Source organism: Dipteris shenzhenensis, chromosome 10 (assembly GCF_047967505.1).
Source record: "Dipteris shenzhenensis isolate YYH24624 ecotype China chromosome 10, Dip_SZ_1.0, whole genome shotgun sequence".
NCBI lineage: Eukaryota > Viridiplantae > Streptophyta > Polypodiopsida > Gleicheniales > Dipteridaceae > Dipteris > Dipteris shenzhenensis.
In genome coordinates this window covers 1,307,065-1,334,677 of record NC_141605.1, presented here as the reverse complement: position 1 = coordinate 1,334,677, position 27,613 = coordinate 1,307,065, and the positions used below count along the sequence as shown (strand labels likewise).

The window sequence follows — 27,613 nt, the reverse complement described above, 5'->3', positions numbered from 1 at the left end:
TTGCAAATACGGTGTGTAATAAGTAAGCGATAAAGAATGTTAGTCTTCATTTGCACATTTAAAAGTAATGATCGATCATCAGTTTTAAAATTATCTCGATGAAGCAATAACATGAAATGCAATTTTCACGAAGACCTACCATCACAAAATTCAACTGTATTTTCCCATTCACATAGACAACTAGATTCCAAGAGAAAGCAATGGTAAAGTGATAATTAAGATCTAGGATTGAGGACTTGAAGAAAAATATATTGGCTTATTAGATTTGAAATAATAAAAATCTTACAGACATTTCTTGAACTTGTGGATATTCTCATGGTGCTTGTAATACTTGATTTTGTATTGACCTGCTTCCATGTTAGTACTTAAATGTTTTAAGTAGCCCGATGGTTGAAATCTGTCAGTTAACTATACCCAGTCTAAAGTGCACTAGTAGTGTGCAACAAATTTTAGGATAGCACGGCAGTAGTGTAAGGATAGTACGGTAGTAGTGTAGGATAAGTTATCGCTAGCAATTTCCAAAGGAATTATGAAAAGAACAAAAGACCATTGGCATTTTATATTAGCAACATTTTGTGTAAGTTCTATGCAAAAGTCACTCGCATATAGAGCCCAATAGGTCCCCCCAACAGGGAATTAGAAGGTAAACATATAAATTATTGGGCCATTTCTCCGTTGGATAATACATCTATTGCAGCAAAATAATCCTTAATTATGGTCATAACACCGGGGTTTAGCAAATAAGGAGACTACTGGCCAAAAATGCCTACGCTGTCGTAAATATCACTTAAGTTTATCGTCCTTCGATCCATCGCCACTGCTCGGCCAGGATGGTGAAGGTGCGCATGAACACTGCTGACGTTGCAGCTGAAGTGAAATGCCTACGGAGGCTGATCGGCATGCGATGTGCTAATGTCTACGACCTCTCAGCCAAGGTTCCTTTATACCATCTCATCTTTGGGTTTTGAACTCTTGCGTTCTGCTATAGTTTTTTAACGTTAAAATTTAGCTGCACCATCGATCACTGTAAACCGCTTCTTTTTCCACCGATTTCATATTCTTCAGTATTACTGCTCCAGTCTTGCAACCAAAAGAGCAAGCAACCTTTTAAGGAGTGAGGTAGATTTTTTTGAATGGCATTATCATTGCAAATGGGAAGTTAGAGCCAGCTGCAATCATTCTGAATCGCTGTGCTACTGTACATTCATTCAGAAGATACGAACAAATTGCAGGCTGTGATATATGAGAATAAAGAGTACTACTTAGGCTTTGGGTGGATTATAGAACAGCAGCAGCTTGATGTACAGGATTAAGCCTCTTCAGTTATGGAAAGCTCTGGTTGGCCCAAGGGCCTAAGATTAGCGTCTTGAATGCATTTTCAACCTGTATGTGCCTCTCTAGAACCCCCACTGGACCTTTCCCGTTTTTTGCCTGATCATTGCAACCATAGCGAGGGACAAAGCAAGGGTAAGCTCTACAAGACCTTGGTTGTTCAAAGGGTGAGTGACCTTGTTGGAGTATAGGGTCAATGCCCCACCTGTAAGCCCCCAAATGAGGAGAGCTCATGGGCTGACACCTACACAGGATTGTGGCTAGATGGATCAGTAGGGGGAAGGGATAAGGCTGCCAAGTGGGCAGCAAGCTGGTTGCCATAGCGAGTGACAAAGCAAGGGTAGGTTTCTACAATACCTTGGTTGTTTCAAAGGGCACGGCTCAAAGCTATGGCCTTGTTGGAAGTATAGCTTCAAATGCCCCACCTGTAAGCCCCAAATGAGGAGAACTCAGGGGCTTGATATTTACATAAGATCGTGGCTAGATGGATCAGTAGGAGGAAATGAGGCTGCCACATGGGCAGCAGAACAGATTCCCTCTTCATGTTATTTTGGGGCAGCTAGATGGCCGACCCTGACGCTGTGAGGCTGGAACAGTCCCAGGCACGAGCCCTTGGGGCTGGTGCAGCAGCAGCATCTAATGGGTGGCTGGGGCCATTTATAGGCCTCGGCACCTCTGCAGCTCAGGTCAGCGAGAAGATGCTGCATACAGTCTGCAAGAGGCGACAGACAGAAACAGCAGGGTGGCGCAACAGATAGGCAGCAGGCCTGGCATCCTGCCATGTGTCAGGGCGGCAGACCTGGTTGGGGAGCAGACAAAGTTGGGTGACGGACTGTTCGGCCAGTCTATCACAGGGTTGGCCAATTCCAGCTCAATATATATGCCTTCTTTGAAGGCATTCCATTCGTTTAACAGGTTGAGAGCTGAGCACCCCAGGACACTCCATCCTGCAGACCAGCAACCTGCTGCGAGCATTGTGGAGGGCTGGACTGCAGCAGAGTACCTAGGGATCAATAGTGCCTTGCTGGAGCCTAAGTCACTGACATTTGCAGCAGACCTAGGTGCAGAGCTAGACCTGTAAGAGAGTATAAGTACTGGGTGTTGTCTGCAGTACACATCAGAGCATACTTTTGCAGGAGAACCTAGAGCAGCTACTGAAGTCCATTGGGGACACACGGTGATGTAGGACGAGTCTACAGCTGAAGAATCAGAAACAGAGCCTGTTCGTGGTGGCTTACCTCAGCATATGTTTGGTGATGTTGTCACAGTTTTGGCTATATTTTGTACTTAGAAGACACGACCTGTATTTATGAGATGTGTCATGTCCATATGACTGCCATGTGGCACTTTGATGTTCTTGATGATCTGTGGCAGGGTTCTTAGTTTGTCATGATAGGGCATCTACAAATGTGCTGGCTTGGTTGTTCTATTGATGAAGTATTCTGATCGTGAAAGCAGGAGCTAACTTTGATGTGGACTATATGTTGACAGTATTATAAGTGTCAAGGTGTTCTAAGGCTGAAATTGCTGAATGTTTGCTATCTAACATGCTCCAGGCTATATCTCCTTTTCATCTTTGATAGATGTAGGACTCCAACATGGCCATAAAGTTCACTTAGTCTAAGGTTAGATGCAGCAACCAGATAGTAGCATGTCCATACTACACTAAGGCACGGGCCTATGACATCCCCTCGTGCTAAATTTTGGCAGGGACCATGGCTTGCTTGTATGATATAGTAGCTCGGGTAATCTTGGAGAAGTCCTGATCAAGCTAGATGGTCTTGTGAACTTCATGCTGCTTGAGCTAGGTGCTGTACCATCTTTGCCTTGTGCAATATTACTTTGGGCTCCAAAGCTCCACTTCATCAACTTCTTTGGAGGCTTTTCATCCTCCAGCATCTTGGGATGGATTTACACGCAGCTTCAACCAACCTTATTTGAGCCTTTGCTCAATGATCTGCAAGCCTAATTATCGTGCGAGTAAATGACATTTGCCTTGTGCTTATTTGCTTGCTTCTGATATGACTATTGGCTTTTGAGTTTGATCTTTGACAGACTCTATAACTTGCTCATAAGTCTGTATAATCTTATTTGCATGATAGACTTGTTTTGATGTGTGGTAAGAAGCGAATTGGATTGCCAGCCGAAAATTGCTTCATAAGGTAGTAAGGAGTTGTTTTGGTTGCATTCCAAAATCTGCTTCATAAGGGGTCCTTCCAATAGGTAGGAGAAATTCATCAAACCACAGAAAGACACATAATTCACTTTGAACACATACCACTCCACCTAGCCTAGTCTTTGAGGTGAGTTTCTCCACGGGAATCTAGTAGATGGTTAAGGTGTGTGCAACGGAGGAATCTAGAGATTCCAAAACCCCCAGCAATCCGCTGCCCTGGATGCTCTGTAGTGAGCACAAACTCCCTATTATGGTTGCGTGCTCCTCAGTCAGCTTCAGTGACCTCATATAGTGCTGGTTCCTTGGACAGCACCCTCCCGCAGACTTGTGCTACCCTACTGGCTGTAGGTATGCACCATGAATTGCTCCCAAAGATAAGGGCTGCTTCCAGTCTGAACTCGTGATCCTTTGGTGTCCCTTCTTGCTGCTGCAGACTGTTGTGCATTTCAGTACTCAACCGGAGTCATTTCATCACTGACTCAGACATCTCCTCTCTCCGCTCAGCTCACTCGATCGCCATCTACCATTCAGCCCACCCCTCCGGTTTGGGATCCTGAGAGGACCGGGCTTCCTGTTAAGATTGACATCTCCAGGTGTTCTGTCCTGAGTGAGGGCCTTTGATGTGGGTGTGCCCGCCCAGTGAGAGAGGTCTCAGTTAGTCCGTATTCCGGCTCCTTTTCGACCTCCACAGGACTCGCTCCTGCACAACACCAGCACCCACGAGACAGGGCCGAAGCGGGGGACAGAGGGGGACAGACCAGGCCGACCAACCCAGGCCGACCAGCCCCTGGCCGACCAGCTCCTGGCCGACCAGCTGGTCGGCCCAGTTGGCTGACCGACCAGCTGGTCGGTCTAGGCCAACTAGACCGACCACCTACCCTTGCCTTCCCTATATAAGGGCCCTCCCCCTCCTCATTTTGTTAATCCACTCCAGCAGCTCCTCAGGTCCTCAGCTACTGCCTGCTCCTGGCCGTCCCTACCTGAGCCCCATAGCTGCCCTGTTGGCTGCCCACGCTCCCTCTGCAGATCCCTCATCCCTGCCTGCTGCTGCCCCTCAGTTCAGTCCTCTTTCCTCCTACTTCTCAGCCCGGTTCTACACCCCATCTTCCAACTTCTCTCATTGCCTTGAAGTGCCCGCCTTGCTGAGATTCAGGACAGCAATACTCAGCCCTTCTACAGCCCCTCTTGTGCTCTTCCAGCAGGCTGTACCTCAGGTTTTGTATTGCTGTTATTGAACAGTATTTTACTCCTTTATGAGGATTGTATCCATGTTTTACGGCTCCATTGAGGGCTGATATACAGCAGCTATTTCAGGCTTACTGGTGTCTCTCACCTGTTATATTCGCTTTCCGCTCTATATGTTTTCATGGTATCAGAGCACCAGAATACTCTCTGATCTTGGAGCTCCTGTAGTGATGAAGTAGAAGGAGCTCGTCCTCGTCGGCAACTCTCTTTCCCGCTGACTACAGAGCTCTCTTCTTCCCCTATATATATATATATATTTTGCTGCCTTCCTCTCGTCGGCAGCCCCGTTCCAGATTTCGATCTGCTCACCAGCACCTATTCTCCTGGTCGGCTGTCCTCTTCAGCCCCTGGTTGCTGTCCACTCCCTGTTTCCAGTCATGGCTGCTGAAACAAAGGATTCTGCTCCGGATCTTCGCGTTCCCCCTATGTCCAGCTTCTTTCAAGAGTCCGACAAGCCTGTATGCATCCCCACCCTTCCTACATTTCCAGATGCTCGACAGTTGGATGGGACCAACTATTCCCTTTGGAAAATTCAGATGGCATCCGTATTGGAATCTTATGATCTTGCCGAGTTTGTTGATCCCGGGATCCCTCGTCCGACTCCTGAGGATGATCCACATGCTCCTCTTATCTGGGACAAATTGAATGCTCGTGTGCGCTCGTTCATCTTTCTCAATTGTCAACCAGGGGTTCTCAATCATATCAAGCACCTTACTTCTGCACGTGCTATTTGGGAATTCCTTGATGGCATGTATCTTCGCGTCACTCCCATGAAACGTATCTCCTTGGAAGTTCAGCTTCGTCGCCTCGATCCGGCTACTTCCTCTTCCATACGGGACCACATCAATAAAATGCAGAGCATGCATCAGGACATCCTCCATGCAGGCAAGGCTATCTCCTCCGAAGATATGGCTATTACTCTCTTATCTCATGTTATTACTGACAGTCGATACGCCGCATTCTATTCTTCTCTTATTACCTCTGGCCGCCTCAGCACCATCACTTGGGAGGAACTTGTCCCCATGATGATGGATCAGGAGGAACAGTTCATCAAATCCTCTGATGGCCCTTCTGAGGCTCTTGTGGCCCACCGTCCTAAACCTCGATCCAAGAATGCTCCGTCCTCTGCCGCTAGCCCATCTTCTTCAGATCCCTCCAGCGACCGTTCTGCTCCCAAAGGCAATTGCAATCACTGTGGCACTCCCGGCCATTATTGGCGCAATTGTCCCTACCGCAAACACAAACGAGCCGACGCACCCATGGCCGCTGCGGCTGATGCTTCCCTTACCCCCACCCCTGCATTTGTTCACCTTGAGCTCTTGAATTCGGTACCCCTTTCTGCAGTAGAGTCATTGGCTCTCCATAGTTCCGATGCTCGTGAATGGATCGTTGATAGTGGGGCTTCTCGGCATATGACCCCCTCCTCCTCGCTGCTCCAGGATCTCACTCCTCATCCTGGTCGTGTCTGCATCGGCGACGAGCACTCTATTCCTGTTCATTCAGAGGGCTCTCTTGATATTATTCCTGATGGCAAAGGGGGTAATTGATGGCAAAGGGGGTAAACACTCCTCTCGTGTTCTTTATGTTCCGTCTCTCGGCTTTCATCTCCTTTCGGTTCATCAGATTTGTCAAAACAATATGAAGGTCGAGTTTGAAGCGACCTCTGTTACCATCCGCGATCGTGCTACAGGACAGCCGGTTTGGACCGGCCATTCTACCAATGGTATCTACAAGCTTGTCGCCCTTCCCTCCCTTACATGCACCTCCCTTGGCGACCTTTGGCACTATCGGTTTGGTCATCTACACATTAATGCTCTCCATCGTGCATTCCGTGACTAGCTTGTCCTCAGCCTCCCTAACGTCGGCACTCGCCAAGGTCTCTGTCCCTCTTGTATATTGGGCAAACAACATCGCGAGCCGTTCGCCCGTCATGCCTCTCGCCGTGCCACCGTTCCGCTTGGCCTTGTTCACCTCGACCTATGTGGCCCTATGCAGGTTATGTCACTGGGGGGAGCCTCGTACTACATGCTCCTTGTTGATGACTTCAGTCGCTATTCTTGGATCTATTTTCTTTCCCACAAGGATCTGGCTTTCAGTTGTTTCCAGACCTGGCTGGCCCTGGTCGAGAAAGAATCCAACCACTCGCTCAAAATTCTTCGTGCTGATAAGGGTGGTGAGTTCACCTCTCTCGAGTTTGATCGGTTCTTGAGTAGTCATGGTGTCAAACGGGAATTTGCCAACACAGGTACCCCTTCTGATAATGGCGTGGTTGAACGTAAACATCGTACCGGCGTTGAAATGGCTCGGACAATGGTGACTCACAGTCAGCTCCCTCAGTCCCTCTGGGCTGAGGCCATGATGACAGCGATCCATACTCTTAACCGCTCTCCGACATCAGCGGTTCTAGGCATGACCCCTTATCAGGCTTACTATGGTTCTAAGCCCGATGTTTCTCATTTTCGAGTGTTTGGCTGTGATGCTTATGTTCATATTCCTAAATCTGATCGTGGAAAGCTTGATCCTAAGTCCCACAAGCTCTTGTTTGTGGGCTACAACTCCGTCTCCACTGGATATCGCCTATATGATCCCCGCCGCCGCATCATCTCCGTGAGCAGGGATGTCCTTTTCGACGAGCAGGTCCTTTCGCCATCCTCCGACTCTCCTCCTGTTCTTGGAGATCCGTCTGATGCCTCGGAGCCCTCTACCCCTCCACTTGCCTCGTCCCCCGTTACATCTCCTCCTATTCTCTCTCCTCTGCCTCCTTCTCCGGCCCAACCTCGTCTGCTCCTCCCTTGGAACCCCGCTCGGTACGTGTTCCGCAATGGCTCATTGATACTCTCCGCTCCTCCGGTCTTGAGGATCCCTACTCCGAACCGCACCCTGATGATGGGCCTCGTCGCTCTCATCGCCACCCCCCACCGTCCTCTTCTGATCCCCTCCATGTCAATTACGCCCTTATGGCTCGCATCCTCGCCACTCGCGAGCCAACTACCGTTCCTCAGGCTCTGGCCCAGCCTCATTGGAAACAGGCTATGGAAGCGGAAATTCATGCTCTTCTTCGGAACCACACCTGGGACCTTGTTCTTCGTCCCTCTCACCGTTCCGTAATCGGTGTCCGGTGGATATTCAAAACAAAGTATGCCTCTGATGGCTCTGTCGACAAGTATAAAGCTCGGCTGGTGGCTAAAGGCTATGCTCAACGACCCGGCATCGACTATGGGGAGACCTTTGCACCTACCGCCCGGATGAGCACCATCCGAACGATCCTTGCTCTTGCGGCCCACCATCAGTGGCCCATTTTTCAAATGGACGTCAAATCTGCGTTTTTGAATGGCGATCTTCAAGAAGAGGTATATGTGGATCAGCCACCCGGCTTCATTGATTCTCGTTCTCCTTCCATGGTCTGTCGCCTTCGCAAGGCCCTCTACGGTCTCAAGCAAGCTCCTAGGGTTTGGAATCAGCGTATTGATACCTTCTTCTGCCACCAAGGGCTTCATCGCTCTCTGGCTGATCCCAATCTTTATCTCTTTCATGGAGGACAGCTTCATACCTTCATCATTCTTTATGTGGATGATCTAATTCTTACTGGGAGTCATACCAATCATATCCTTGCCATTAAAGTTGCTCTTCAAACTGAATTTGAGATGACGGATATGGGCCTCCTCCATTTTTTCTTGGGTCTCGAGATTTGGCAGACCAAGAGGGGGTATTTTGTCTCTCAGCAGCGCTATGTTCACGAGCTCCTCGAAACTTTCCACATGGCTGACTGTGGGCCCATCACTTCTCCCATGGATCCCAACTCTAAACTCTCTGCTTCTGGGTCCACTGCTTATCCTGATGCCTCCCTCTACCGCCAGCTTGTTGGTTCTCTTATCTGGCTCCTTAACACTCGGCTGGATCTCGGCTTCTCTGTCGGCACCCTCAGTACCTTTATGCAAACCCCTTCGCTTTCTCATTGGCAGGCTGCTCGTCGTCTCCTCCGCTATCTTGAGGGAACCTCTACTTTCGGGCTCCTATATACTGCCGGTGGCTCCTCTCCTTCCCCGCTCACTCTCCGAGGTTGGAGTGACTCTGATTGGGCTGGCGACCCCGATTCTCGCCGCTCTACCACGGGCTATGTTTTCTCCTTTGGCTCTGCGGCTATCTCCTGGTCTAGTAAACGACAACCCACGGTCGCCCTATCCTCCACCGAGGCTAAGTATCGTGCCATGTGTAGTGCCACATGTGAGGCTGTGTGGCTTCGGCGCCTTCTTCTCGATTGTGGTTTTCAGCAACACGCTCCTACCACACTTTTTTGTGACAATCAAAGCTGTATCGCCCTTGCTCGCAATCCGGTCTTCCATGCTCGGACAAAGCACATCGAAATTCAGTACCACTACACTCGGGAGAAGGTTCTTGACGGTACCATTTTGCTCCTTTTCAGCACCACTACCGACAACGTCGCCGACATTTTCACCAAACCCGTTTCCTCTCCCCTTCTCTAGCGTCATGCCAGCTCTCTGGGTCTTGTGCCACACCCTGGAGCTGAGAGGGGGTGTTAAGATTGACATCTGCAGGTGTTCTGTCTGAGTGAGGGCCTTTTGTTATGCTCTAGCCGAGATAGCATGACCTCGGATAGATCGGTGGGCATTTTCTCTCAGATGACCAACTTTTGTAATAGTTAATGTGCATAATTGAAATGGTCAAGAGAAGTAACTGCCAAGGTCCTAGGTGAGGGTGGAATGGCATTGACTAGGTAGTTGTGAGTGCTAAGGCCTAGGTGCACCTTAATGTGCAATAATGCCAAGGGGCAAGTGGGTTTTAATGTGCCCCAAGAGAGGGGTAAAAATGGTGCACCAAGGGGAGAGGCTAAATTGATGACATTTGGCAAGGATAACTATCTAGGGAAATGAGGGTCTCATGGATAAGCATGAAAATAACGAAGGAACGATTTGATCTGACGATCTGCTATCCATGAGAATTGGCTGGGTGGAACAATCGATATGCCATCGCCCGTGAGCTGAGCTAAGGTAGAAACATGAAATTAGGCGAGAAAGATAAAGTTGCTTTACAGTTGGTATCAGAGCTTAAGGCAAGGAAAGAGATCAAGGGAAGAGCGACGAGCTAGGTGAGGGGAGGATCGTTGGCTGTCCGTGACGAGGAACCCTTGGTGGCGGAAGATTTCGATGAAGGTAAGGGTAGCGAAGTGAGCGTCAAGCAGATCGACGCGGGTCCATACAAACAGATCGACGGAAGCCCGTGAGGCGTTGACGAAGAGGAAAGCATCGATGGCGTTCCAGATTGTCAACGTGAAAGGCTAGTGGAGGTCCCGTAATGCGCTGAAATGCGATTGGCCTATGAATTGTGGGTGCTGGACTATTGCGATGGAGGTCGTCAAGGTTGACGATGTTTTCCCAAGCGGAGCTTGAGCACAAGGGACGTAGCGCAGGTGGGCTACTGTGGCTTATGAAGCATTTAATTAACGAACGGCTGAATATTGGAACAGGCTGTGCGCCGTTGACGAAACTAGGCCATACAGTTGGCAATATATGATTTTGGAGCGGATGATAGTCTAAGTAACGTGAAGGCGTCACGTCAATCAATAGCCCGCATATCCGGTCGCATCTCGCTTGCTGATCTGCAGAAGCACCGCCTCCGAGGCATTCGAAGGCCCTGCACAGCCTATTTGGAATGGACTTCGAAGGGAGACTGTACGTCTGAGAAAGAGCAGCCGGGATCGTTGCGAAACAACCAGGGAGCCCTTTCTTTCCATGCAGTTTTTTTTTGTTTTCATATGGTCCTGTTATTTCTGTACCGTAGAAAAGAAAAAAAAAAACCCAGGAAAGCAGAACAGAAGTGAAGGGTGTATATATTGGTTATTTGGGTTTTAGAAAAGACTGAAAAAAAAAAAAAACCAACCCCATCTTCCATTGTGAACTATGGAGGCAGAGGGGCAGAATTCTAGGGTGAATCCTAGTGAGTCTAGAGTGCAGTCTACACAACAGATGTCACATCAGGCAGCACCTACTTTGATTGGTAGAATTTCGATATTAGAAGATGCTTTACAGCAGATTATGAACCAGCAGCTTCAAGTGAATGCTGGTCAAAATGAGATCAGGGAGATGGTGCAAGCCTTGTCGGCTAGACCGTCTAGAATTGATAAGGGCAAAGCTCCAGCAGAGCCAGAGCCCAGTATACATTCCTTAGAGCGCGCAAGGGTCAAAGTGCCTAATATCGCTAATTATAGACCGGAGAAGTACGCTGGTCGGATGACCGAGCGCAGCTCTGATGTGATCGAGGTTTGGTTACACAAGTGGGAAGAAGCCTTCGCCATTTGTGAAATTAGATCCGATCTAAAGAAAATCTGCGAGGCCACACACCTGTTTATTGAGGCAGCGGACAGATGGTGGATAAAGCAACACAAGGATCAAGTTGCTCCAACCACCTGGGAAGGGTTTAAAGCTGAATTCAAGAAACACTTTCTTCCACTTGATGAAGAATCCCGAGCTTGGGATGCTTATAGAAATCTTCGTCAGAGGAGTCTGTCAGTGGCAGAGTACACTAACAAATTCAGGAAATGTGTCATGAAAATAACAGACCCTCTCCCTATGTCGGTTCAGTTAAAAGACTATATCTATGGACTGAACGACAAGATCAAAATGGAAGTTCGGGCTAAGTATGTGACTACATTAGATGAATCTATTGCAGTAGCCCTGAACTATGAGGATGCTAGAGGCAGATCTGGTGGATTTGTGCAGGCAGGGACTCAGTTTGAGCACCCGAGAAAAGGGGGATTTCAGAGGAAATGGATTTCAAAGACAAGTGTTTCGCAGCCAAGTGGCCAAACCAAGCAGGTGAAGCCGGTTGAGGGACTAGTAAAAACAAGTACCATCGTTGGGGTGAAAAGGAAAATAACTCCAATGGCAGCCTGGGCTTGGTCAAAGTCCTCGTTGACCCCTGAACAAAAAGAGAAAGCTAGGAAAGAAGGATTGTGCTTCGGCTGCCTTCAACGACATCAGTGGAAGGATTGTCCACTGAATAAAGACCGTCGCACGGCTAATATGATAATATCTGAATGCGACGTGAAAATGCAGGAGAGTCCCAATGCGGAACATATGCAGATGCAACTGGCGGGACCTTCTCAGAGGTTAGTACCTTGTTTGTTATGTGTATCTGTTGCTAAGTTAGTGACGAGTGCACCTGATAACATCCTATCTAAGCCCGCAGCAACGGGGTATACAGCCTTCAATGATACGGAGTTAATTAAAATGAAAGGGCAAGTGGCCAGTCATGATGTCATTGTGTTATTTGACTCGGCGTCAACTCACAATGTGATTAACTCCAAGCTCGTGAAGAGGCTGAAATTAAAAACAAGCCCATCTGACTATGCGTATATAGTCAGAATGGCAGATGGAAGTTCAACTGAAGTATGGGACCAAAGGGTTACCCAGTTGGAGCTTCGGATTCAGGGCTATGCTGAGAAGCTTGATTTTGAAATGACCAAGCTTGCTCATGCAGATATAGCCCTGGGAATGGCGTGGCATTCTAGGAAGAATCCAGCCATTGATTGGAAAAAGCACGTATATCAATTCAAGATGAATGATGTGCTTTATGTCTTGCGAGGTGAAAAAGATATACCTCAGGGACCGTTGGTTTCCGTGATGGAAATCAGAAAAGCTCAAGTAGAGTTTTTATTCCTTTGCACAGCATCGGTAGAGCCGGTGGATGATTCTTCGGCTAGCACTGATGTTACGCAAAGTGGTGAGATGGCCAAGCTGGCTAATCTTATAACAGAGGAGTTCTCTGAATGTTTTAGGGATGAACTACCTTATGGGTTACCTCCAGAGCGGAAAGTTCAGCATAAGATTGAACTGATCCCGGGGGCAGAACCTGTAAATAGACCTCCCTATAGAATGAGTTTTACTGAAGAAGCGGAGGTGCGTAGACAACTGGAAGAATACCTCAAGTTGGGGCAGATTCAACCAAGTTTCTCACCTTTTGCTTCGCCAGTGATATTAAAGAAGAAAAAGGATGATACGTTTCGCCTCTGTATAGATTACAGAGCATTGAATAATATCACTGTTAAGCACAGGTATCCGATGGCTCGGATTGATGATTTGCTAGATGCATTACATGGAGCCGTGATTTTCAGTAAGATAGATCTTAAGTGTGGCTACCATCAGATCCGGATTAGAGCCGAGGATGTGCATAAAACCGCTTTCAAGAGCAGGTTTGGTCATTATGAGTTTTTGGTAATGCCCTTCGGACTTACCAATGCTCCAGCGACCTTCGTCATGCTTATGAACGATTTACTACGTCCGTATATCGGAAAGTTCGTAGTACATTTTATTGACGATATCTTGATATTCAGTAAAAGTGTTACTGAGTATCGTGAACACTTAAGAATAGTGTTCAGTACTTTGAGGAAAGCCAGTCTTTATGTAAATAAAAAGAAAACTATACTGTGTATGGTTAGGCTTGAATATTTAGGGTTCATAATTACTCCACAGGGGGTAGAAATGGATCCAAAGAAAGTGGCTGCGATACTAACTTGGCCAATCCCTCAGAGTTTGATCGCGTTGCGATCATTCTTGGGATTTGTCCAGTTTTATAGAAGGCATATCAAAGGATATTCCGGAATAGTATCGCCATTGATTGATCTGACCTCAGATAAAGTACCTTTTATTTGGGGACAGAATCAACAAGAAAGTTTTAACACCATAAAACAAGCTGTGGTCTCAGTACCGGTGTATGATCCCCAGAAACCGTTGTTCCTAGAAACCGATGCAAGTGGCATTGCGGTAGGAGCAGTCCTCCTTCAAGAGGGAAGGCCAGTAGCCTTTGAAAGCAAGAAGCTTTCTCCCTCTCAAAGGAATTGGCCAACTCATGAATTGGAGTTGTATGCTGTCATCCATGCTTTGAAAACATGGAGGCATTATTTGTATGGTTCAGAGTGTGGATGTGGATCATGATACTTTGAAACATTTTTGTAAACAGCCTGACTTGAGGGGCCGCCAAGCTAGGTGGGCAGAGCTCATGCAGGAGTTTAATCTAACGATTCGGTACCGAAGAGGAAAAGACAATAAGGTTGCTGATGCGTTGTCTCGCATTATGCACAACCTGAGTTTCACGGTATTAGAGAGTGCTCTAATGACTGAGATAAGAGAAACTCAAAAGGTGGACGAGTTTGTCCAGAGCTTATGGCCTAAAGCTCATGTGTTAAAACCCGGGGAAAGTGAAAAGGATGACCTGGCATCCAGAAAAGGCCAAACTTATGCAAGATATACCATAAGGGATGGTATGCTAGTTAGAAATGGCAAGGTTGTAGTACCTAGTCAGAATGATCTCAGGCAGAGAGTCATTCGACAATGCCATGATAGCCCGTGTGCGGGACATCCAGGTGTCGAGAAGACATATGATCTCGTGAAACGAGATTTCTTTTGGCCAAAGATGAAAAAGCATATTCATGAATATGTGACACGGTGTTTCTCGTGTCAAGTAAGCAAGGCCGAGCGGGTGAAGCCACCCGGACTTTTACAGCCCTTGGAAATGCCACTAAGTGGGAGAGCATTTCCATGGACTTTATTGTAGGACTGCCTACAACACAAGGAGGATATAATTCTATCCTGGTGGTGGTTAATCGTCTAACCAAGATGGCTTACTTCATTCTGACTAGGGAGTCTATTAGTGCCCTGCAAGTGGCGGATTTGTTCATTAGACATATATTTCGTCTGCATGGATTGCCTAGATCCATAGTGTCAGACCGAGATGTCAGATTTACCGGTCATTTTTGGACAGCGGTATTTGAGACACTGAGGATTGAGTTGGGAATGAGTAGTGGGGATCATCCTGAGACGGATGGTCAGACGGAGAGAGTCAACCAGACTTTAGAGGATATGCTGAGGGCATATGTGTCATTGAGGCAACATACGTGGGACAAGTGGTTGCCATTGTTGGAGTTTGCCTACAATGATAGAAAACATTCCTCTACCGGGTTCAGTCCGTTTGAACTGAACTATGGTTATAGACAAGCAAATCCAACTATAGTTGGAGTACCTCAGAAAGTGTCTAGTGCCGCGAACTTTGTAGTTCAGATGCGGGAGATGCTAGCACTTGCGAGAGCTAATATCCGCCAGGCTATGGATCGAGCCAAGGTGTATGCGGATGAAAATCGGTCTATAAGAGTATTTAAAGTAGGAGAAAAAGTTTTTCTCAGAGTTCCTTCGCACTCGAAGTCGTTGACTTCAGGAGAGTGTGCTAAGTTATCACCTCGATACTGTGGGCCGTGGTTAATTCTAAAGAGAATAGGCAGTGTAGCCTATAAATTAGAATTGCCACAGGGGTGTAAGGTGCACTCGGTTTTTCATGTTTCGCGCTTAAAGAAATTTTTGCATACAGGTGACTCACTAATCGAAGGTGTGGTTTTGTTTCAAGAGATAGAGGATATTGCAAGGCGCAAACCAACAAGAATCCTGGACCGAGGAACAATGCAGATACGAAATCGGAAGATACCCACGGTGTTGGTTGCATGGCATGGTCATCCTCTATCGGAAGCTACCTGTGGGAATTCGTATACTAGTTACGGAGAGTATTCCCAGATTTCATCATCGAGGACGCTGATGCTTGAAGAGGGAAGGAATGTTATGCTCTAGCCGAGATAGCATGACCTCGGATAGATCGGTGGGCATTTTCTCTTAGATGACCAACTTTTGTAATAGTTAATGTGCGTAATTGAAATGGTCAAGAGAAGTAACTGCCAAGGTCCTAGGTGAGGGTGAAATGGCATTGACTAGGTAGTTGTGAGTGCTAAGGCCTAGGTGCACCTAAATGTGCAATAATGCCAAGGGGCAAGTGGGTTTTAATGTGCCCCAAGAGAGGGGTAAAAATGGTGCACCAAGTGGAGAGGCTAAATTGATGACATTTGGCAAGGAGAACTATCTAGGGAAATGAGGGTCTCATGGATAAGCATGAAAATAACGAAGGAACGATTTGATCTGACGATCTGCTATCCATGAGAATTGGCTGGGTGGAACAATCGATATGCCATCGCCCGTGAGCTGAGCTAAGGTAGAAACAGGAAATTAGGCGAGAAAGATAAAGTTGCTTTACACCTTTGATGTGGGTTGCCCGCCCAGTGAGAGAGGTCTCAGTTAGTCCGTATTCCGGCTCCTTTTCGACCTCCACAGGACTCGCTCCTGCACAACACCAGCACCCACGAGACAGGGCCGAAGGGGGGGACAGAGGGGGATAGACCAGGCCGACCAACCCTGGCCGACCAGCCCCTGGCCGACCAGCTCCTGGCCGACCAGCTGGTCGGCCCAGTTGGCTGACCGACCAGCTGGTCGGTCTAGGCCAACTAGACCGACCACCTACCCTGGCCTTCCCTATATAAGGGCCCTCCCCCTCCTCATTTTGTTAATCCACTCCAGCAGCTCCTCAGGTCCTCAGCTACTGCCTGCTCCTGGCCGTCCCTACCTGAGCCCCATAGCTGCCCTGTTGGCTGCCCACGCTCCCTCTGCAGATCCCTCATCCCTGCCTGCTGCTGCCTCTCAGTTCAGTCCTCTTTCCTCCTACTTCTCAGCCCGGTTCTACACCCCATCTTCCAACTTCTCTCATTGCCTTGAAGTGCCCGCCTTGCTGAGATTCAGGACAGCAATACTCAGCCCTTCTACAGCCCCTCTTGTGCTCTTCCAGCAGGCTGTACCTCAGGTTTTGTATTGCTGTTATTGAACAGTATTTTACTCCTTTATGAGGATTGTATCCATGTTTTACGGCTCCATTGAGGGCTGATATACAGCAGCTATTTCAGGCCTACTGGTGTCTCTCATGTTCTTGTTATATTCGCTTTCCGCTCTATATGTTTTCACTTCCCACTGGCTGATCAAAGCATTCGTGTGCGTGGCTGACCCACTTCGCACAGGAACAGGCCCGTTTCACAGAGGAGCAGGTGCTTATTATACAGCAGCAGGCTCGTCTCATTCAGGAGCTCAGGAAGGACATCGTAGAGCTCAAGAAGGAGATGTTTTCTTTGAGCATTGCCTCAGCGGGCACACCAGCAGCTGTAGTGGAGGCACAGATAGCCACCATGCAGTCAGCTATTGCAGAGACATCCAAATGGGTAGATGTGGTGGAACGGGAACCGGCGAAAGAAACCATTTCAGCTACCCTTTTGGAACAGCAGCAGAGGGTCAATAAGGCTCTCAAGATTAGAGTCCGCGGGATCCCACGGTCAGAGTTCACACCGATGGACGACGCCACCGCCTTAGGGGTTCCTGATCATGCTATTGTGGGAGCATGGCGAGTGGGGAGAGATCCCAACAGTGAGCAGCCTCTCATTATATGGTGTAGAGGCACTCAGGTACGCATGGTAGCATTGCGTCGCATATCGACTCTAGAAAGCTATGTCTCGTCCTGTGTATGACTCTGAGAAATTCCCAGGCTTTGACCAAAAGGTACCATCACAGTTCCAAATGGTGCAAGCGAGGGTCTTGGTACACTGCGTCTCATAGACCCCTGTTAGAATTATTATTATAATTCAGCAGTGACCAATGTAATGTAATAAGTAGGTTAGGGGCACTTTTCCCTCATTTAGAGGTTTTTCCCCCTAACCATAGTTAGTTCACTAACTACGGTTAGTGAAGGATAAGGTTTTGTCACTTAGACAAAACCCAACCCACTTTTTGTATTAGTCACTTCTTCTATTGCAAGCACTACGTTCAGCTCTCTTGCTCTCTCTCTCTTTTTGTAACATTTGGTATCAGAGCGAGATCCTACTTTTTGCTTCCTAGCCCGCAAGCTCCCTGTGCCCTGCTCGCAAGACCTTCCTGCTCCAAGCTGCCTGCTTCCGTCCGTACAATTTGTATGGAGTGATTTGGTACAGTAGCCCACACTTCAGTTCTCGAGGTGCCGTACACCCTGCGCCATACGTACTTGCAACGCCGTCAGGTATGTATAGCTGTACAAGCTCACGGAGCTCCCATAGTCCGTACATTTGATGTACAGTCGCCATACATTGCTGTACTAGTTCTATACATTTGTCGTACAACGACCGTACTTGCACGTGTGGACTGCTGTACTGCTTCCGTACACCTTACGCACAGCGACGTACAATTGTAGTACATTGCGCTGTACATACGTACACAGGCCTCCGTACATGATTGCGCTGGTTGTCCGTACTCCGTACAACTACCATCTGTACAGGTTTCTGTAAATCCGTACACGTACGGATTTTCGTACATTTTGCAGGCCCTTGTACTTTTGGTTGGCATCCGCACTTTTGTGCAGGTTATATTCTTGCAGGTACTCGAGCAGTTGTTTTCTGGCAGGCATTATCTGCAGATAGCCATTGTTTGGCTTAGATCTTGCAGAGAATTTGGGGCATTCTGTATTTGTGGGCAGACATTGCAGGTTGTCCAAAATTTGGGGCTTTTGCAGGCTGAGTGCAATTTGTGCAACATTTGGGGCTTTCAGACCATTTGCCCTCTTTTGTATACAATTTCCCACAAGAAATTGGGGCTTTTGCATTTGGGTTGCAATTTTGCAGGTAAAAGGGCATTTTGGAAGTCTGCAAACAGTTTTGGACTCAGTATGAGTCAAATTGCATACTTTTGCGACCTTTTGCAGATTCTATTTGCAGATTTTTGGGCATTGAGTAGAGCATCGTGGTGCACTTTGAGCCTTTGATAGGCTGTGACAATATTTGTCACTGAGGGCAGATTTTCTTTGGCAGATTTTATTTGTGCATCTTACATCCCAGGAAGGGATTTTACTTGTTTAGTTAGCTGTATTTCTGAGTTTATCTGGCAAAATGGCACAGAACAACGCAAATGAGGTGTTCGGGGTTCTCACACAGGAGGATAAGTTGGATGGCACCAACTACTCCTTGTGGAGTTTCATGGTTCACAATATCATAGTTGGCAGAAATCTTTGGGATTATGTCAATGGAGATGAAGAAAGAGTAGATACAACGCCTATACCTGTCACTCCTACAGCTGGAGGCAGGGGTAGAGGTACAAATACAGCACAGGTGATTGGAGCAGCCGCTCCAGGAGCTCCCATAGCAGAGTAGAAAAGATGGGACTCTAGAGATGCACAAGCTCTTTCAGTAATTTCTCCTTCTGTCAAGAGGTTCATTATACCTCATATTCGGTCATGCAAGACATCTATGGCAGCTTGGGTAATACTTGAGAGAATGTTTGCAGCAAGGAACGATGCCAGGGTTTCCTTTCTGAAGCGAGAACTTTCCCATACACATATGGAGGAGGGAGATTCCATGAATTCTCACCTCACAAAGCTTCAGGATCTCAGGGAACAATTGCTTAACATTGATGAAGTCATTCCAGATTCAGAGATGATCTCCACCACTCTGAACTCTCTTCCTGAGTCCTATCTCGGTTTCCACACCTCGCTGAATTTGTCATTGAGGGGGGGCAGCAATCCTCTCTCCTTTCACGAGTTGGTAGGACTTCTGTTGCAGGAGGAACAAACACACATAAATATGGCAACTCGGGCTGGCGAGCATGCTATGCTCTCCAAGTTCAAGCCCAAGGGTAAAGGGCAGCATAAGCCACATGCCCATCAGCCCACACATCAGCATAAAGCTGATTCTGGACAGCCTTCTTATAAGGCACAGGGTGATACAAACAAGCAGAAAAAGAAGGGCATCTGTCATTATTGCAAGAAGCCAGGTCATTATATTGGAGAGTGCAAGAAGTGCATAGCCAAAGAAAAGAAAAGGGATTCCGGTATGGCTGTATCAGATGCATCAGGTCCACATTGCCATGATGGAGGAGATGTTGCAGCCAACTTGGTTGAACAGCACTATGCCTTTTTGACTTGCACTTCAGATTTTTCAGTGGGTAGTTCAGATACTACAGCCACTAATGATGATGACCCATATGCTTTTTTGACTTGCAGTTACGATCCTTCAAAGGATGAATGCTCTTTCAGTGTTGATGAGACACTACATACTTGGTATTTTGATAGTGGTGCTTCAAAGCACATCACTTCCAAGAAAAATCTGTTTGTAACTCTGCATTCTTCACCCACCAAGAAGAAGGTCACGTGCAAATAATTCTTCTTATTCAGTGTGTGGAGTGGGAGATATTATTCTCACATCCACTGATGGCACAGATTTCAGAATTTCAGATGTACTCTATGTGCCAGGTATAAAGAAGAATTTGCTTTCAGTGTCCTCACTCAATAGAGGAGGATTTCAGGTTGTTTTTGATGATGACAAGTGTGCAGTCAGAGACAAAGAAAATGAATATGCTTTGAGGTTGTCTGGCACTTTGTATCGGGGTCTTTTTCAGCTTGATTTATATGAAACTTGCAATATCAGTTAGCACTCCCACTGCTGCGATACACAATGCGGAGTTATGGCATGCCAGGTATGGGCACATGAGCTATGGCAGCTTAATGACACTTTAGAGGCATGATATGGTTGATGCATTACCTCCTTTGGAGTCGCCTCCTCCTCATGCATGTGAAGGTTGCATTCTAGGCAAAATGCATAGGCTTCCCTTCAAGAACGATGGTGTACTGAAAGCTACAAGAAAATTGCAGCTTATTCACAGTGATGTCTGTGGTGCCATGAGGACACCTGCTTTTGGGGGTTATCTCTATTTTATTACATTCATAGATGACTTTATCAACTACACTTGGGTCTATGGTCTCAAAGTAAAATTAGAAGTGTTTATGCATTTCAAACACTTTGTGGCTATGGTTGAGAATGAGACAGGACTCAAGGTGCAGACACTTTGCACAGATCGAGGGGGGGAGTACATGTCTCATGAATTTGAGACATTTCTGAAAGAAAAAGGCATTATGCATTAGCTTACAGTGAGGCTTACACCTCAACAGAATGGCAAAGCTGAGCGGAAGAATCGCACCACCATGGAAATGGATAGATACATGCTCACAAGTAAGAAGTTGCCTCATAGGTTTTGGTTGGAAGGCCTCATGTGTGCAAACTATATTTTAAATCGGGCTCCTACAAAGGCTTTGAAGACAATCACTCCCTATGAGGCATGGCATGGGAGAAAGCCTTCAATGGACCACGTCAGAGTTTTTGGTTGTGTTGCATATGTTCACGTGCCTATGGAGTTCAGACACAAGTTGTCAGATAAGGCACTAAAATGCATTTTTGTGGGATATAGTTCACAAAGCAAAGGCTATCATCTCTACAATCCTGCCACACACAAGATTTTTGTCAGTAGAGATGTCATATTCTCTGAAAATTCTGCACATACAAATGCTGAATTTCAGATTCCGGCCTCTTCAGATGATGTGTTTGAGGGGATGCTTCCTATAGCATTTGGTTCCCCCGCTGAAAATCAGAATTTACAGCAACCTCCGCCAGCTCCACAAGTACAGATTCAGCCCCCAGCTGAATTGGTACAACCTCAGGGTGTGGATGAAGTTGTCAGGCAAGAAATTCAAGAGATACACGCAGCCAAAACAGTCCCGCATTGGTTGCTTCAGACTCTCAGGGAGAGTAGGCTTGAAGCTCCATTGCCTAGCAGAACTCGTAGTGCAGTAAGGCACATGGAGGGAGCTCATTCAGTTGAATCAGCTTATGCAGGTACTCTTCTTGATGAGGAGGAGCCTGAGACATTTGAAGAAGCAAAAGCTAATGTGCATTGGATGAATGCCATGCACGATGAGTTGCTGCAGTCCATTCATAAAAATTAGACTTGGGATGTTGTGGATTTGCCACCAGGTGAGAATGCCATAGGTACACGGTGGGTTTTCAAAGTCAAAAGAAAGCCAGATGGGTCCATTGATCGGTACAAGGCAAGGCTGGTTGCAAAAGGATATGCTCAGAAAAAGAGCATAGATCATGAGGAGACTTTTGCTCCTACATCCAGGATGACAACCGTCAGGTTAGTTATAGCCATTGCTGTAAATTTTGAATGGAATGTTCATTAGTTGGACATTAAAATAGCTTTCCATAATGGAGACTTGTTGGAAGAGGTTGATGTCAAACAACCTTCGGGCTTTGAAATTTCAAGAAATGCACTTCAGGTATGCAAGCTGAATAAAGCTTTGTATGGGCTGAAACAAGCCCCACGTGCATGGTATGCCAAAATTGATGCCTTTCTGACCAGCAAGGGGCTGCACAATAGTCCAACTGAGAGTACCCTCTACATCAAGAAGGATGGGGGGGATATTCTGGTCATCATTCTTTATGTAGATGACATGCTACTCACCGGATCAAATGAGGAAGTAATTGCAGATTTCAAGGCCCAATTGAAAGCTACATTTGATATGTCAGACTTGGGCTTGTTACATTTCTTTTTGGGGATCTAGTTTATTTAAGAGAAACGTGGCATTGTTATGTCTCAGTCCAAGTATGTTCAAAAGCTCTTGGACAGATTCAACTTGCATGATTGCAAGCCTATGTCCACTCCCATGGAGCCGAGGTTGAAGCTTACAATGCATGATGCGGGTGAATCAATTGATGTCACACTCTATAGTCAGGCTGTTGGATGCCTCATTTATCTCTGCAATACACGACCTGATATTCAGTTTTCAGTTTCTCAGGTGAGCAGGTATATGCACAGCCCAAAGATTATGCATTGGCAGGCTGTAAAATGCATCTTCCGTTACTTGCAAGGTACAAAGTCTTTTGGCTTGATGTTTCCCAGGGGGGGTGACTTGCAGATGCATGCTTACAGTGACTCAGATTGGGCTGGAGATTATGATACTAGGCAGTCCACCAGTGGGAATTGTTTCTTCCTAGGACATGCTTGCATTTCTTGGTTGAGCAAGAAATAGTCTACAGTGGCTACCTCCGCATGTGAAGCTTAGTACAGGGCAGCTTTCACAGCGACAGTTGAATGTGTTTGGCTGCGTCGTTTATTTGCTGATCTTCATCTTTCATTGGAGGGTTCTTCTCCGACTCTCATTGATAGTCAGAGTGCTATAGCAGTGGCAAAGAATCCTGTGTTTCATGCTTGCACGAAGCACATTGAGGTTCACTATCACTATGTCAGAGAGAAGTTGCATGCAGGAGAGATCAATATGATCTATGTGTCAACACATGACAATGTTGCAGACATCTTCACCAAAGCACTTCCACGGGAAAAGTTTGAGGCATTTCGCAGTGCCCTGAACTTATCTCCTTTTGGTGATTGATCATTTCCTTGTACATGACATTGGCACTGCAGGGGGGTGTTAGAATTATTATTATAATTCAGCAGTGACCAATGTAATGTAATAAGTAGGTTAGGGGCACTTTTCCCTTATTTAGAGGTTTTTTCCCCTAACCACAGTTAGTTCAATAACTACGGTTAGTGAAGGATAAGGTTTTGTCACTTAGACAAAACCCATCCCACTTCTTGTATTGGTCACTTCTTCTATTGCAAGCACTACGTTCAGCACTCTTGCTCTCTCTCTCTTTTTGTAACAACCCCGCCTCCCTATGTGGAAGAGCAGTCAGATGTCCGATGAGGGCTGATGATGAGGCATCCATCCCGCACTATTGCCCACTTCCCCTTCTTGCGGGCCGTATCCCGCTGCTGTAAGAGGACTCGTCTCTCCTCTATCTGTAGAGGTGTCAAGTCCTCATCCATGGATATCAAGGGGTGATCTTTGATTAGCTGTTCACTGCACGAGGCTGTCCTTCACGCTTTCGCGTACACAACACGATGCAATCGTCCATCGCCTCTTGGGACTGTACCATGCAATAGCTGGTATGATGACCAGTGTAAGGCTCTTCGCCAACAACTTTGATGTGAGACCCATCATGGCCTCCCGAGTGAACTTGACATGATACGTGAGTACAGTTGTCTAGTCTGCCAAAAGAAACGAGCTTTCGTTCATCAAAATGAGGAGGAATTATGGAACATTTTGTTTAGTAACAACTCAAGGACTTTTGGCGGAGGCTCCTTGAACGGCGGTCCTTCTCACTACTCACAGATACTCAGATTTGGCACACCTATGCCCGCATGTTATATGATATCCCCAATCAGCCCACTCCTGATCTCTCGCACATACCGCGACCCACCTATTGCTATGCTAATCACTAAGGAGGGTGTCAAGAACGTAGTAATGAAGCTTCATAATAGCCGAGCGAAAGACCACGAGGGTTTATGCACCGAGTTTGTTGCATACAGGATTGATATCCTAGCCTCAATATTCAATGAAGCAGTTTGCCTCGGTTTCCCATGCACTTGGACCCTCAACATTATCACACCTATTCACAAGACAGGGGAGCCCAGAAAAATACATGACCATTATGATCGGGCATGTCATGTCGAAGATATATGCCTTAGTACTTGACATGGAGGTCAGCCTCTATGCAAAGATGCAAGGACTTAGGGTAGAGGGGCAGGCACAGTTCCGGCGTGATCATGGGACCATGGACCACATACTTACACTCAGGAGTGTCATGAGGAGGCTAGGACGCGGAAGCAACGTGTATTGTTGCTGTGTGGATTTCTGCAAAGCCTTTGATATAGTGCCACGTGCACGTCTCATCAGGCGGTTATAGGAATTGGGCCATGATTAGGAGATTGTCTGGGGCTGTTATGGCATTATACGAGGGGGTTTCTTGTAGAGTACGGATGGACAGTGGATGGACATATGAGATCATGAGCACCATCGCGGTCATACAAGGCTGCCCCCTTTCTCCGACCTTGTTTGGCCTTTATATAGACGAGCTCGAGTCTTTTATGGGGACCCTAGGGGGGGTTGGATGCTCTCTTACTGCTCCTTGATCTAGATTCTATTATATGTTGATGACGTGGTGCTCTTATCTTCATCCGCAGAGGGGCTCCAGAGACACCTAGATGCACTATTGGCTTTTTGTCAGTCCCATGAGTTGAAGGCCAACTTGGGTAAAACCAAGGTTATGATCGTCAACACCTCCCAAGCTGCTATGCACAGAGAGCAGTTTACTTTTGACAAGTCACTGGTTGAGATTGTCTCATCATACACATACTTGGGGGTTCTATTCTCCGGCGCTATTTTCATGATAAGACTGGCGATGCAGGCCCACCTGAGTAGAGGATACGCCTCTCTTGCTCGATTGGAGAGACCGTGCTTCCGCTCACACTTTCAGGACCTACGGACCAAGGTTTGTCCTCTTTGACTTCTTGGTCCAGCCCGCAGGCATGTATGGCAGCCCTTGTTGGGGGCTAGACCTCTCCGATACAGAGTGGACTCGAGTGGAGTGATTACAGGTCCTCTTGCTATCACGGATGATCCGTAGGAAGCCATCGGTTCCCCATCAGATCGTTCAGGCTGAGTTCAGGGCATCTTCATTGCAGTTAGATGCGGCATTCTATACAGTGTGCACGATTATGGCTCTTGTATTGCAGGGCGACGCAGACTCCCTGGTTGGCGCTGTCCTCTTCTATGGCATTAGCAGCCGAGGATGATCATAGATGCTGGTATGCACACACATGCAGATAGTTCGAGAGATTGGGTTTCCACAGATGCCGCTGCCACCCTTCTAGTATAGCATTGACGTCCCATTTGTCCCGTTTCAAGGCAACGAGTTCAACCTGATCATCCGAGAGGACCTTCTAAGCTATACACATTCAAGTCCTCACTGAGAGAGCTTCTTGTGAAGCTCATCTTCTATAGGGATCACTGCTTGCGCATCTTCGAGGAGGGTTTCATTGACCCGCCAAGGTACACTCATATCTGCTTACCACACTCGCTTAGGATTGCCATTGGGCAGTTCCGTGTTTCATCACATCGACTCCTTATTGAGAGTGGACGAGTAGAGGGGATATGAGAGAGAGCCGTATCTGCACACACTGTGACTGACATGAGATCATTGCTTAGTCTACTACGAGATTCGTGGACCATACCACTGCCTCTGCAGAGACGGCTTCGGGCCCCTTTCCAGACTTCTCTCATACCCAGACCAGATGTGCCTCGCTGCTTTAATTCATGAGGTTGCTCGACATAGAGAGCGTCTCATCAGATCCTTATCAGGCTCATCTCAGAGTGTGATCATGGAGTTCTTCCAGCCAGAGCATGCTGCCCCCCTGATCACAGATAGCAAGAGAGGCAGAGATCTCAAGACCGAGTCGCAACACACTCAATAGAGGATAGATGCACAGATCACACTAGTTGACATCTCATCCATGTTCAAACCTGGAGCACAGCTGACATGGGTCACTGTGGAGCTTGTCAGGCGCAGAGCCGTCGCCAGGAGGTCAGGGCAGATTACACTTCCAAATAGCAGACAACGTTCTATCATGAGCTTTATGCCTGCATAGCGTAGCCTGTCACCGGGCCTACTTTGACGTCTCATGCCGTGTGTGCTGTATTGTTTTGGGTTAGGCTATATCTGCTAGGATGATGATGATGTTAGTGAGGACTATGACTATGGTGATATTATTGATGATGACATTCACTATGTCCTACACAGTTTTCTAGCATGGGTTAGGATGCTCATTTAGTAGCTCCACCCATAGACCCATCGGTCTTTAGTAGACTTTAATAAACTCTCTCTCTCTCTCTCTCTCTCTCTCTCTCTCTCTCTTTTGTCACTCATCTTTTTACCTATCGTCAGGAACTCATACACTCCTGACCCCTCTCCTTGAGGAGACTCTTTTTACATTGTACTGAGACGGGTCCCATGGGTCATTTTTGGCCCCCCGAGGACGCTAATAAATTCTACTTCTACTTCTCTCTCTCTTTCTTCTGTTTGCTTTTGCACCTCACAACTATCACACAACTCTCACACGGTATCATATTTCAGGCAGGTTGGCCAAGGACCAAGAGAGGGAAGCCACTAGATGCATGTGTGTTGAAGGCACTACGACATAGTTCTGAGGACATTCCATTGGGCGGCAGTCTTCTTAGCAGGCGCTAGTATTCACGGGCTGTTTTGCCAAGTTTTTTTGGACCTAATTTGAGGTAAGTGGAACTGTTGCGCTCTGCCTACGGCGTCTACTTCAATGCATCCTGCCTTCGAGGTAATTTGGTGGCTGTTGGAGCAGCAAAGCCCATCCAAGGTCCACAAGAGGATTAGCAGCAGAGGTTGGCTGTTTGCTTGGCCTTCTGGTGCAGATCTGTGCCCATCTTGAGCTGTTGACTAGTGCAAGAGGCGGCTGGGTGGCCTACACACGGCGTGGACAATGAAAGGGTTAAGCAATGGGGTATCATTTCGGCCCAAATCGCACCCACCCTTATTGCATCGCATATGGATGAAACCATCGCGTGTGTCTTGACCAAGATCATATAGATCTAGTGGGGGCCTTTTCTTTTGTTAGGATTAGATGTAGAGGTGTCGAGGAAGGAAGAGTTCCAGGTAGATCAAGTTTCTATGGCTCTCGAGTTTCAGGTAGATCAAGTTTCTATGGCTCTCGCGTGCACAAGTAAGGAGGACAACTTGAGTGGAGCGAATTATACTCATTCGAGGCTTCAACTCAAGGTTTGGTTCCTACACAAGGGGCTCTGGGAGCTGGTTCAAGGAGGCGAAAAGAAACCTGAGTGCCCTACGAAGAGGTGGAGTTGACTTGCTTCACACAGGAGCAAGCCTGCTTCACCCAGAAGCAAGCTCGTGTTATACAGGAGCAGGCTTGCGTTATTCAGGAGCAAGCTGGCCTCATTAGGGGCTCAAGCAGGATGTTTCACAGCTCCGGCAGGAGGTCATTGCCATCTATATAGTCCCATGGAGTACATCAGTGGTTGAGTGTGAGCATGCAATCTGTAATTGAGGAGACATCCAGATGGTGGATGTGGCCAAACGGGAACTTGCGAAAGCAACTGTGTCACGATCTGTGACGTATTCCTTTCTCTATACCTTAGACTTATGGATGGTTTGATGAATGGACACTTGTGCCCTTTCGACGGGACCTTCCTATGAGGCACAACCCTTCATAAGAGACATTCTATTGAAGAGACACTCCCATTGTA

The 27,613-nt window shown here is 47.2% G+C and overlaps 1 protein-coding gene across 1 annotated transcript in view; it reads left to right on the top strand.

The window, feature by feature from the left end:
* The first annotated feature begins 767 nt into the window (after window positions 1-767).
* The window catches only part of EMB1441 (zinc knuckle (CCHC-type) family protein), a 162,524-nt gene continuing 135,678 nt past the window's right edge, over window positions 768-27,613 (top strand). Inside the window, exon 1 of the mRNA XM_087380832.1 lies at window positions 768-935. Coding sequence (XP_087236958.1) covers window positions 831-935 — 105 coding nt within the window. The 5' untranslated portion in view covers window positions 768-830. The remainder of the gene's footprint in view (window positions 936-27,613) is intronic.